Genomic DNA, 12,712 nt, shown 5'->3' with positions numbered 1-12,712 from the left:
CACGCAGTGTGAGATTGTGTTCTCTCTCCAACCCAACACATACTCTAGAGAGAGAGCTCGGTTGCTTACGTCATTTCACTCCTTACTGGCCGGGCTCGAGAATGGGGCACAGCTATCTGGGAGGCAAGGGCTGATTGCTCTATCAAATTCCAGAACTTTAAAGAGGAGATGATTCGGGTTTTTGACCGTTCAGTTTTTGGTGGGGAGGCTTCTAGGGCCCTGGCTTCCTTATGCCAAGGTGAACGGTCCATAACGGATTATTCCATTGAGTTTCGCACTCTTGCTGCCTCTAGTGAGTGGAACGAGCCGGCGCTGCTAAAGCTTTTTCTGGAGGGACTCCACGCAGTGGTTAAGGATGAGATTCTCTCCCGGGAGGTTCCTTCAGATGTGGACTCTTTGATTGCTCTCGCCATCCGCATAGAACGACGGGTAGATCTTCGTCACCGGGCTCGTGGAAGAGAGCTCGCATCAACGGTGTTTCCCTGCTCCGCATCGCAACCATCTCCCTCCTCTGGCTTTGAGACTGAGCCCATGCAGCTGGGAGGGATTCGCATCTCGAATAAGGAGAGGGAACGGAGGATCACCAACCGCCTGTGCCTCTATTGCGGAGTTGCTGGACATTTTGTTAATTCATGTCCAGTAAGAGGCCAGAGCCCATCAGTAAGCGGAGGGCTACTGGTGAGCGCTACTACTCAGTCCTCTTCATCTAGATCTTGTACTAATAATCCATCTACGCTGACCGGTTCGGTGCTACATGCAGTGCCTTGATTGACTCTGGGGCTGAGGGTTGTTTCATGGACGAAGCATGGGTTCGGAAACATAACATTCCTTTCAGACCGTTAGACAAGCCTTGTTTGCCTTAGATGGTAGTCATCTTCCCAGTATCAAATTTGAACACTACCTTTATCACAGTATCTGGTAACCACAGTGAGACTATTTCTTTTTGATTTTCCGTTCACCGTTTACACCTGTTGTTTTGGGTCATCCCTGGCTAGTATGTCATAATCCTTCTATTAATTGGTCTAGTAATTCTATCCTATCCTGGAACGTTTCTTGTCATGTGAAGTGTTTAATGTCTGCCATCCCTCCCGTTTCTTCTCTCCCTACTTCTCAGGAGGAACCTGGCCCTTTGACAGGAGTAGGAATATCATCTGCGCAATCGAGTCCCTTCCTCCTCACCGGTCGTATGATTGTAGTATTGATCTCCTTCCAGGGACCACGCCTCCTCGAGGTAGACTATACTCTCTGTCGGCTCCCGAAATAACCAGGATTATTTGTCTGTGTCTCTTGACGCCGCCGGGGCGGGGTTCTTTTAAAGAAGGACGGTACTAATCATAACGGTTAAGAATCGTTAATGTCAGCCTTCGAGATTCTGCAGGAGCCAGGTGCTTTACTAATTGGACCTTCGTAACGCTTACCATCTCGCGCGCATCAATAACGAGTGGAAAACGGCGTCACTGAATTTTGAGTGAGGGTTAGCCTGTCACGCCAGCTAGGCATTAATAATCATGTTCTGAGAGACATGAAACATTTTTGATCTTGTTATCCTGCTCCGTCACTGTTCAGCACACTAAGCGCCTTTAATTGTCTCTAATCATGCTCTTTTCAATCTCCTCCGTTAGGTTCCGTTATTTCCGCTGAAGGCATTCAGATGGATTCCGCTAAGTTAATAATCATGAAGGTTTCGCTAATTTCTATCGGCGTTTCATTCGTTAAGTTGCTGCCCTCTCACAGCTCTTACTTCTGTCAAGACGTGTTTTAAGTGGTCCGGTTCCGCCCAGGAGCTTTTGATCTTCTAAAAGAACGTTTTACGTCCGCTCCTATCCTCGTTACTCCTGACGTCACTAGACAATTTATTGTCGAGGTTGACGCTTCAGAGGTAGGCGTGGGAGCCATTCTAATAATCAGTGAATGAGTTTTTTCTCAGCCTGTCGCCATCTGAGCACTAAGTTAAATCATAACTGCTAATATCCGCTTATGAATGGCGACAGTTAGCCTTTTGTCGTTTGGACAGACCATAAGAACCTTGAGTACATCCGTTCTAAACGACTTAATGCCCGTTAATAATCATGTGATTTCTTACCGTCCGGGTAGCAAGAACACCAAGCCTGATGCCTTATCCCGTCTGTTTAGTTCTTCTGTGGCTTCTACTGATCTCGAGGGATTCTTCCTTATGGGCGTGTTGTCGGGTTGACAGTCTGGGGAATTGAAAGACAGGTTAAGCAAGCACTTAATAATCATGAGTGGGCTCACTCTGCCAAGTTAGCATCCCGGTGTTCGAGGCACTCTTGCGTCTATTCGCCAGCGCTTTTGGTGGCCGAAGGAGCGTGACACGCGCCGTTTCGTGGCTGCGTGTTCAGACTGCGCGCAGAAGAAGTCTGGTAATTTTTTTTTCTGCTTCTGCTCCTGGTCTTGCTGGGTCTCAGTCTAATCAGTCTGAATGAGTTAGCCTGTCACTAGTTTCCCTTTTTAGTTAATAATCCTGAGGAGAGGAGTTGGGTTCTTTCTAATGCTGGACCGTTATCTATGATTTCCTCCGTTGCTGCCAGTGTTCCTCCTCGAGAGCGCCAACTGTCATGTTTGTCATTTATTAATCATGAATCCCTCTCTCTCCCCCCCTCTCTCACTCTCTCGAGTTAGCTGTTCCTGTCACTTCCCAACCTGTTCCCGTTAATAATCATGTGCCGTCCTAATTGTAATGTCCTGTCGTGTTTTTTGCCGTGATTGTGTATCACCCTGTCCTGTCGTGTTTTGTGCCTTCATCAGACGCTGCGTGTGAGCAGGTGTCTCAGTCGACGGCCTGCGCACTAACCCGTTAATAATCATGGGACCTAATAATCATTTCAGAATGAACATTAATAAACTCTGTTAGCCTGTCACTAAGCTTAAACTAAAGACTCAGCGTTAGCCTGGTCCCAGGTTTGTGCTGTACAACCAACTTGTTCACTGCCAAACATGGCTCCCCAACCACATCTGTCCATGTTCTAAAGCTCCTTGTAGGGCTACGATACATCCATACTCATAGCCAGAACTCTGGGATTTTTATGAAACGTTTGGCTGTAATAAAGTTGTTTGTGGGAGATTGCTAAGTTAATAACCATGGGCCCTAATAATCATGAATGAGTTAGCGTGCCACTAAGTTAATAACCATGGGCCCTAATAATCATGAATGAGTTAGCGTGTCACTAAGTTAATAACCATGTGCCCTAATAATCATGAATGAGTTAGCGTGCCACTAAGTTAATAACATGGGCCCTAATAATCATGAATGAGTTAGCATGTCACTAAGTTAATAATCATGAATGAGTTAGCCTGTCACTAAGTTAATAATCCATGGGCCCTAATAATCATGAATGAGTTAGCATGTCACTAAGTTAATAATCATGAATGAGTTAGCCTGTCACTAAGTTAATAATCATGAATGAGTTAGCCTGTCACTAAGTTAATAATCATGAATGAGTTAGCCTGTCACTAAGTTAATAATCATGAATGAGTTAGCCTGTCACTAAGTTAATAATCATGGGACCTAATAATCATGAATGAGTTAGCCTGTCACTAAGTTAATAATCATGAATGAGTTAGCCTGTCACTAAGTTAATAATCATGGGACCTAATAATCATGAATGAGTTAGCCTGTCACTAAGTTAATAATCATGAATGAGTTAGCCTGTCACTAAGTTAATAATCATGGGACCTAATAATCATGAATGAGTTAGCCTGTCACTAAGTTAATAATCATGAATGAGTTAGCCTGTCACTAAGTTAATAATCATGGGACCTAATAATCATGAATGAGTTAGCCTGTCACTAAGTTAATAATCATGGGACCTAATAATCATGAATGAGTTAGCCTGTCACTAAGTTAATAATCATGGGACCTAATAATCATGAATGAGTTAGCCTGTCACTAAGTTAATAATCATGAATGAGTTAGCCTGTCACTAAGTTAATAATCATGAATGAGTTAGCCTGTCACTAAGTTAATAATCATGAATGGACACTAATTAATAATCATGAATGAGTTAGCCTGTCACTAAGTTAATAATCATGAATGAGTTAGCCTGTCACTAAGTTAATAATCATGGGAATGAGTTAGCCACTAAGTTAATAATCATGAATGAGTTAGCCTGTCACTAAGTTAATAATCATGGGACCTAATAATCATGAATGAGTTAGCCTGTCACTAAGTTAATAATCATGAATGAGTTAATAATCATGGGAAATAATCATGAATGAGTTAGCCTGTCACTAAGTTAATAATCATGAATGAGTTAGCCTGTCACTAAGTTAATAATCATGAATGAGTTAGCCTGTCCTAATAATCATGAATGAGTTAGCCTGTCACTAAGTTAATAATCACTAATAATCATGAATGAGTTAGCCTGTCATAAGTTAATAATCATGGGACCTAATAATCATGAATGAGTTAGCCTGTCAATTAATAATCATGAATGAGTTAGCCTGTCACTAAGTTAATAATCATGGGCCCTAATAATCATGAATGAGTTAGCCTGTCACTAAGTTAATAATCATGAATGAGTTAGCCTGTCACTAAGTTAATAATCATGAATGAGTTAGCGTGTCACTAAGTTAATAATCATGAATGAGTTAGCCTGAATGAGTTAGCCTGTCACTAAGTTAATAATCATGGGCCCTAATAATCATGAATGAGTTAGCCTGTCACTAAGTTAATAATCATGGGCCCTAATAAACATGAATGAGTTAGCCTGTCACTAAGTTAATAATCATGGGACCTAATAATCATGAATGAGTTAGCCTGTCACTAAGTTAATAATCATGAATGAGTTAGCCTGTCACTAAGTTAATAATCATGAATGAGTTATCCTGTCACTAAGTTAATAATCATGAATGAGTTAGCCTGTCACTAAGTTAATAATCATGAATGAGTTAGCCTGTCACTAAGTTAATAATCATGGGACCTAATAATCATGAATGAGTTAGCCTGTCACTAAGTTAATAATCATGAATGAGTTATCCTGTCACTAAGTTAATAATCATGAATGAGTTAGCGTATCACTAAGTTAATAATCATGAATGAGTTATCCTGTCACTAAGTTAATAATCATGAATGAGTTATCCTGTCACTAAGTTAATAATCATGAATGAGTTATCCTGTCACTAAGTTAATAATCATGAATGAGTTACATGGCACTCTGCTGCTGATAGATACATCAGCAGTCCCCAATCCCCTCCAGGCGAAAGCAAACATTGTTTGAGTCAATCTAGTTTATTAAAACTGAATTTATCATGGTCCATCAATATATCTGATTGGTTGAATTAGCAAATAAATTGATCGACATACAGTCTTTGTCTCATTGTTACCCAGATTTCAACCACAAATTATACCAATAGGGTTCCAAAGATTGGTTTATTTCTAGTTTAATTTAAGTTTGTTGACAACTCAATCAAATATCAACCAAAAGTGTATGTTGATCTCATGTCTTTGCTTGGAGAGTAAATTTAATTTCCTTGGATAAAGGTAGCTCTGGTCCAGTGTGCAACTGGCTAACACTGAGCTCAGTAAGCCGCATGTAACACCCTGGATCAGAGCTAGAGGAAATAGTAGCAGGAGATCTATGGACTGAAACAAAAGGATGGGGGAAAAGGAAGCTCCCAGCTGCCTGAAATGTAAATGACTGAGCTATGTCTCTCCAACCTGCTATGCACGGCATCTAGAGCTGAAAATCACAAAAGCATGACAGCAGATTTCGCTATGTTGCCACGGGAGTACCAAAGGTCTGTCTGAAGAAAAACAGATGTGCAAGCATGAAGGTTGAGATTGAACGTGCATGAAGGTTGAGATTGAACGTGCATGAAGGTTGAGATTGAACGTGCATGAAGGTTGAGATTGAACGTGCATGAAGGTTGAGATTGAACGTGCATGAAGGTTGAGATTGAACGTGCATGAAGGTTGAGATTGAACGTGCATGAAGGTTGAGATTGAACGTGCATGAAGGTTGAGATTGAACGTGCATGAAGGTTGAGATTGAACGTGCATGAAGGTTGAGATTGAACGTGCATGAAGGTTGAGATTGAACGTGCATGAAGGTTGAGATTGAACGTGCATGAAGGTTGAGATTGAACGTGCATGAAGGTTGAGATTGAACGTGCATGAAGGTTGAGATTGAACGTGCATGAAGTGAGTCTGCAGCCAAAAAGGGAAAATCTGTCTCTGAGATAATATGACAGATATCACATATCACAGACATCACTACGACTACTTGTCATTTTAAAAGTGTTTTTCATGGTTGCAAAGACGAGGGACGCAAATGCCATCGCTTGAAGAACGATTCAACCACATATTTACATCATTGAATTCCCATAAATAAACTTAATATGCTGTGTTGTTATATCGGCATATAACGTATTCTACACATTCACTATTACTGATTCCATACATCAGTGGTTCCCAACCTGTTTCGGTCACTGTATCCACGTGAATTTTGCTCTGCCCGGAGTTTCCTTGAATTACTCCCTCAAGTGCATTTTAGCAGTAGGCCTATGGTCTCATGAGTCTTCTCAAGTACCCCCTGTGGATAGACCAAGTACTCCCAGGGATCCTGGTTGGGAACCTCTGTCATACATTATGTAATCTATTGTGTATTTTCATGAGATGAAAACTGAGTCTGACTGTCACGGCCATACAGTGTAGGGTGAAGTTTCCCCCAAACACTGATCTTGGGTCAGTTTTTTGCATTTCCCCCACTAATAGTTATGTTTACGATTGGAGGAGGGGAAGCTGATCCTAGATCTATACATAGGGGAAACTTTACCCCTCTCCAGCATAAAATACCAGGAGAAGGGCCTTCCTCCCATCCCAACTCCGAGCTCAACTCAATACATGCAAGTAAAGCCTAACAGGTATTAGTTCAAGCATTGCATTATGAATGCCGTTACATTCCAATGAATTCAAAGTGGTTGAGATTGCAGCCGTCAGCACACCATGTTGAAACGATGTCACATGTTTTGGATAGAGAGCGTGTGTGTGTCAGCGACAGCATACATGTGTAGGATCTTAATTTGATCACCCTGTTACAGGAGAACTTTCTTACAATGCAAGACATTTTAAAGCTTCTGATTTCCACTTTGAAATTACCGACATGATTTTCCCTTATGAAAAATGTATTAACCCATACAAAAATGCCCATTAATTATAATTCACATTTCCTGTTGCTGCATGATTATTTTCCTGATTTAACAACTGGCTCAAATTAAGATCCCACATCTGTATGAGACTGTCAAACTATGCAAGTGTGTGAGAGAAAGGAGAATAAGAGTTGAATACAGCTGGGTTGACATAACATAGAAAGAGGGGACAACTGGGTAGACATAACATAGAAAGAGGGGACAGCTGGGTAGACATAACATAGAAAAAGGGGACAGCTGGGTAGACATAACATAGAAAGAGGGGACAGCTGGGTAGACATAACATAGAAAGAAGGGAACAGCTGGGTAGACATAACATAGAAAGAGGGGACAGCTGGGTAGACATAACATAGTAAGAGGGGACAGCTGGGTAGACATAACATAGAAAGAGGGGACAGCTGGGTAGACATAATATAGAAAGAGGGGACAGCTGGGTAGACATAACATAGAAAGAGGGGACAACTGGGGTAGACATGACATAGAAAGAGTGGACAACTGGGGTAGACATGACATAGAAAGAAGGGACAACTGGGGTAGACATGACATAGAAAGAGGGGACAACTGGGGTAGACATAACATAGAAAGAGGGGACAACTGGGGTAGACATGACATAGAAAGAGGGGACAACTGGGGTAGACATGACATAGAAACCATGACATAGAAAGAGGGGACAGCTGGGTAGACATGACATAGAAAGAGGGGACAACTGGGTAGACATGACAGAAAGAGGGGACAACTGGGTAGACATGACAGAAAGAGGGGACAACTGGGGTACCCATTACATAGAAAGAAGGGATTTAGAAAGATGGGGAGCGTGAGGTAGGGAGGCAGGATTTGAAATATGAATAGCCAAGCACGAGTGTTTTTGCGGAGCTCACAGTCCAGGGTAAAACAGAAAAGATGCCTAGGTCAGCAAAAGGTAAGCTAGCCTTTCTAATGCAATGCAGAAGACTGACAGAGAACAGAACATTCCTAATATTGACCTATGGCTGTGTGTGTGTGTGTGTGTGTGTGTGTGTGTGTGTGTGTGTGTGTGTGTGTGTGTGTGTGTGTGTGTGTGTGTGTGTGTGTGTGTGTGTGTGTGTGTGTGTGTGTGTGTGTGTGTGTGTGTGTGTGTGTGTGTGTGTGTGTGTGTGTGTGAGATCGCCCATAAGACCTGGGTTCAAATACAATTTTAAATCATTTCAAATAACGCTGACCTAGCCCAATTGAACCAGTAGAATAGCTGCACTACTGTACACCTGGCACTCCAGGCAGGCTGAAGGGAACACTAGAAGCAGGGGCGCAATTTTCACATGGGGGGGGGGGGGGGCGGCATGTCCCTCCCACATTCTGAAATGGCATTTTTGTCTCCCCCAGTGTTATAATTGGAATGTGATACACAACAGGTAAAGGTGTGCTTTAGGACCATTGGAATGTGATACACAACAGGTAAAGGTGTGCTTTAGGAACATGCGGACGCAAATATATATATATTTTTTTATCCGGTCGGATAAACTCTCCAAACAGCAGACCCGACCACTCAGAGGCGTCTGCATGGTCCTAAAGCACACCTTTACCTGTTGTGTATCACATTCCAATTATAAAACAAAGTTGCGCCCCTAACTAGAAGTATTTGAAATATTTAAAATAGTATTTGAACCCATGTTTGACTTGCATTCGTATGCCTCCCCGTGCTTCTGTATGAGTCCTTGTGGTGGAGTATGATAAAGCTACTGACACTCTGTATCCATCCAACCACAAACAAAAATACACTCTGTCTCCTTGCGCAAAGAAAAGTAGTTCTGACTCGTCTATAAATGTTTCATTACTCCTGGGCCACAACCTGAACAATGAATATGAATAGATGTGAGTGAGTTTTAGGAGACAGTGGTGTTACAGAGGTAAGAGAGTATTGATATCGTATTGGATGGCTGTAATGTGATCGTGAATACAGTCTGTGTCATTCATGTCATGTATGTAAAAAAAACATGGTTTGTTTTGACTCATGTTTTAGTGAGCAAGTACAGATAGGGAATATTATATGAAATATGTAAGTAAGTCTGTGAGAAAGCCCGTTTGAGTACACAACACATCCACGTGTCTTACTGTATAGGCCTAAATACATTTGGCGCATGAATACTGCCTGTATAGGGTATACGCATATTTATGAATGTGTTATTATATGGGCATGATGGTGGGCATTTGTGAATGCAATAGGATATACTACTTAATATTCAAGAGGTTTGTTTTATATAAAGCATGTTACATGTACAGTAAATAAGCATGTGTCCTGCCAACTGCTATGCTTGAAAGATAGTTGCATTGAGTACATGTAATCTACATGCAGAGAGTACATGTCATCTACATGCAGAGTACGTGATGGTTTAAGTGCCCTGCCCTCATGACTATATTGGCTATGCTACACTATCAACTAATTTACAAGAAAAGATTGAAACAAAATTGGATAGGAAAAGTCCTGGGGTTATAAATAAACTCGATTTTAATCGGGTGTTCGGTGCCCTAACGTTGGGAGATTTGGCAGAATAGGCACTTGTTCCTGCAACAACGATTCCGCCACTATGCGCATGCTGATGTGATCAGGGAGCTCGAGACACTAGGAACAGCACATTTATCTCGCGCCGGGAAAAAAAAGTGATCAGCAAGCGCTTTTTCTCTCCTCTTGACATGACGATGCGCTCAAGGGAGACATAAATGCATTTATCTTCTGCACAACAGTAACGTGAAATGCCCACATTTACAAAAAATATTTACAAAAAATATAGAAAACATTTCCACTTTTGACAGAGATGAAACATTTTAAACATATACATTTTTTTGTTATGATTGTCGGAGAGCGCAGCATCACAACATCCACATCTCGTGCGCTATAGCATCACATAGTAAATCATTTACCGAGTGAGTCTGGCCACCGGCTCGCTTGTTCTTAATCATCCCGGTTTTATTGCCCAACAAAGCGCTGCACCAAGAAACTGTCGGGGGTATAATCACTGCCCGCCCAGGACGCACAACTTCCTTGGCTCTTTACGCGGAAAGGCATACACCATGGTCTAGACTACGCGCAAAGCACCATACTGCAATGGACCTAAAAATACAGAAAAGTGGGAGTTGAGGATTTCGACTACCGCAGTCCACCCCACTCACAGAAGCTCCTAGCTTCTAGATCCACTCACACACACACACACACTGCAATAGCCTTGATCCACGGCACCTTCGCAGATAGAACGAAACAAATAAAAGCACATAAAAGTTTCTTACCGGTGTTTTTATCTTTATCACTCATGTTTCACTGCAAATAAGAGCTGGTCAGTGGGCAAGTTGAAGGTACTGCTTCGATGTGAATGTGCCTGGTCGGGTTGCGCCTTCCTTCCGCCTCTTCGGTTGGGGCAGCAGGGACAGCAGCGGAGCGGGATGCTGAGCTGAAGTCAGATCGATAAACAGTTAAGATCTGTTAGAAACGCTGTAAACACGGTAGCTATTTTGGCGTGTCTGTGTTGTGCTTCTGTTTAATGACTGAATGGGCGGGGGTTCAGGTGTGAGTCTGAGTGAGAGAGAGCGAGAGAGAGAGAGAGAGAGAGAGAGAGAGAGAGAGAGAGAGAGAGAGAGAGAGGGAGAGAGAGAGAGAGAGAGAGAGAGAGAGAGAGAGAGAGAGAGAGAGAGAGAGCGAGAGAGAGAGAGAGAGAGAGAGAGGCAATGAGAAGAGCCGAGCTAGGGTATATTTTGCTGCAGGCTGGAATAGTATAACCTGCCATAGGATACTGCAGGCCAGCCATCAGTCAGAAACTGTTCCCTCAAGTATATCCTGCAGTTCCGCGGAAGTATGGAGGTTTATAAAATAAAGAAGATGGATGAGGTTTAAAATACTTATCTCAGAAAGTGGAGTAGTTTAACAGTGCCAGCAAGCTGCAGATATGCTACCCCCTCCTCATTTGCGGTGTATGAACAACAATAGACGCTAAAAATCAACATAGTCTGCAATGGTGCTAATCAATGTGCAGTATGGGAGCACATTCAGCGAATGTATTTTTATCATACTTTTGGCTAGAGGGCTTCAGAAAATGCAAGTCCAACCCTTACAACAACACCAACAAAAAAACATGTCAAATGTGCTGTTTCACATGTGGGAAACAAATTGAATTTGCAGGTTCACTGTGTAAGAAAACAACATGTAAAAATCCCAATTCCGCATGTAAAAGTTTTTCACATATTAAACTGCAAATTAGATTTTTACATATGATTGTTTTTCACACGTCAACTTGCAATTTACATGTGAAAGTGAACATCTAATTGCAGTTTCACATGTAAGAAAACTCCACATTGTTCAAAGTTCATGTAAACAAACACTGTATAGTCTAAAAACATTGTTAAAACTATAATTTTGATATCATGGATGGTCAGTCCTTAGCAGTTTAGTCTATGGATTTGAGAGTGGTTGCATTTCTGCAGCACCATCCCTCAGCTTTTTAACGAAACTGTGGCGGGGACTGCACTTTGTTAATGTTTCAATTAGGATTGCTGCTTTAAACACCTCTATTAGAGTAATAGTGTTATTATGTGGTGCAATTCTCTAGTAAGTGAGTTACGTTTGTGCCATTAAATATTAAGCACAACTTTTGAAGTCTAGAACAAAATGATTTCACATTGCAATAAAAAATATGATAGTAAATGATAGTAACCACCTTTCCTGACAGTTTTTATGCGAGTAAAGTCATACTGATTTTTAAAAAATGATGACAGCTGTGATGGAAACAGGACGTTTCGGTACAATTTTATAAATGCTGACAGATCATTTGTTCGTCGGACATGGTGGGATCTTTTTGTGTTGGTGATATTCATTATGCAGAAATTGCGTTTGAAACGCATTTATGAGCGAATATTGATATAAAAATCAGCATGTCAAAGTCACACGATATGGTGTGTGGTCCTCCCACTATGACTCGGGAAAACTTAGTTTATTTGGTTACAGATTAAATAAATTATGACGAACTTCACAGGATGGTGAAAGTGCACTGTGATCTTGATGCACCTTTCCAATAAATAACGAGGGTCTGATTCTGGTGACATGGTGATCGATGCTTGACAAGTACAAATATTGCAGACTAATCTACCCTCACAGTCTATCCACACTGTATCTGAGAGCTGTTGGATAGATCACACGTGTCAATACCAAAGTAGACACATTTACTATATAATGCAACAGTTTGTGACAAAACTGTTGGTAGGGTTGAAAATGCGATGGAAACACGTGCAAAAAAAAGTATCTTTTGTGTGCACGACTTCATCACGCGATGATTTTTATTTGCAACAAGTCCGTTTGGTGGAACACTCCATGATGGGAAAATCCTCATCTTTTCCGTTGCTAATTGGATGGAAAACTAGCTACTGAAAACCAAACATGAAACCCAAAGAATTGATAACAAAACAATATATTGCAAGGAAATACTTTTTACATGCAAGAGCTAATGAATTGTAAATGTATGCAACAAAAATAATTTATGTGAAACATTTCTCGTGATAACGCAATTAGCTAAAACTCCTCCCTCTT

At 41.4% G+C, this 12,712-nt stretch overlaps 1 protein-coding gene across 1 annotated transcript in view; it reads right to left on the bottom strand.

The window, feature by feature from the left end:
- The window catches only part of LOC124042124 (fibroblast growth factor 12), a 98,393-nt gene extending 87,699 nt beyond the window's left edge, over positions 1–10,694 (bottom strand). The window contains exon 1 of the mRNA XM_046360482.1: positions 10,426–10,694. Within this exon, the coding sequence (XP_046216438.1) occupies positions 10,426–10,450 (25 nt within the window). The 5' untranslated portion in view covers positions 10,451–10,694. The remainder of the gene's footprint in view (positions 1–10,425) is intronic.
- Between the last annotated feature and the right edge of the window lie 2,018 nt (positions 10,695–12,712).

The sequence above is a fragment of the Oncorhynchus gorbuscha genome, linkage group LG08 (assembly GCF_021184085.1).
Source record: "Oncorhynchus gorbuscha isolate QuinsamMale2020 ecotype Even-year linkage group LG08, OgorEven_v1.0, whole genome shotgun sequence".
Classification (NCBI taxonomy): domain Eukaryota; kingdom Metazoa; phylum Chordata; class Actinopteri; order Salmoniformes; family Salmonidae; genus Oncorhynchus; species Oncorhynchus gorbuscha.
The sequence above is the reverse complement of the archived record's forward strand: the minus strand, read 5'-3'. Positions and strand labels throughout refer to the sequence as shown.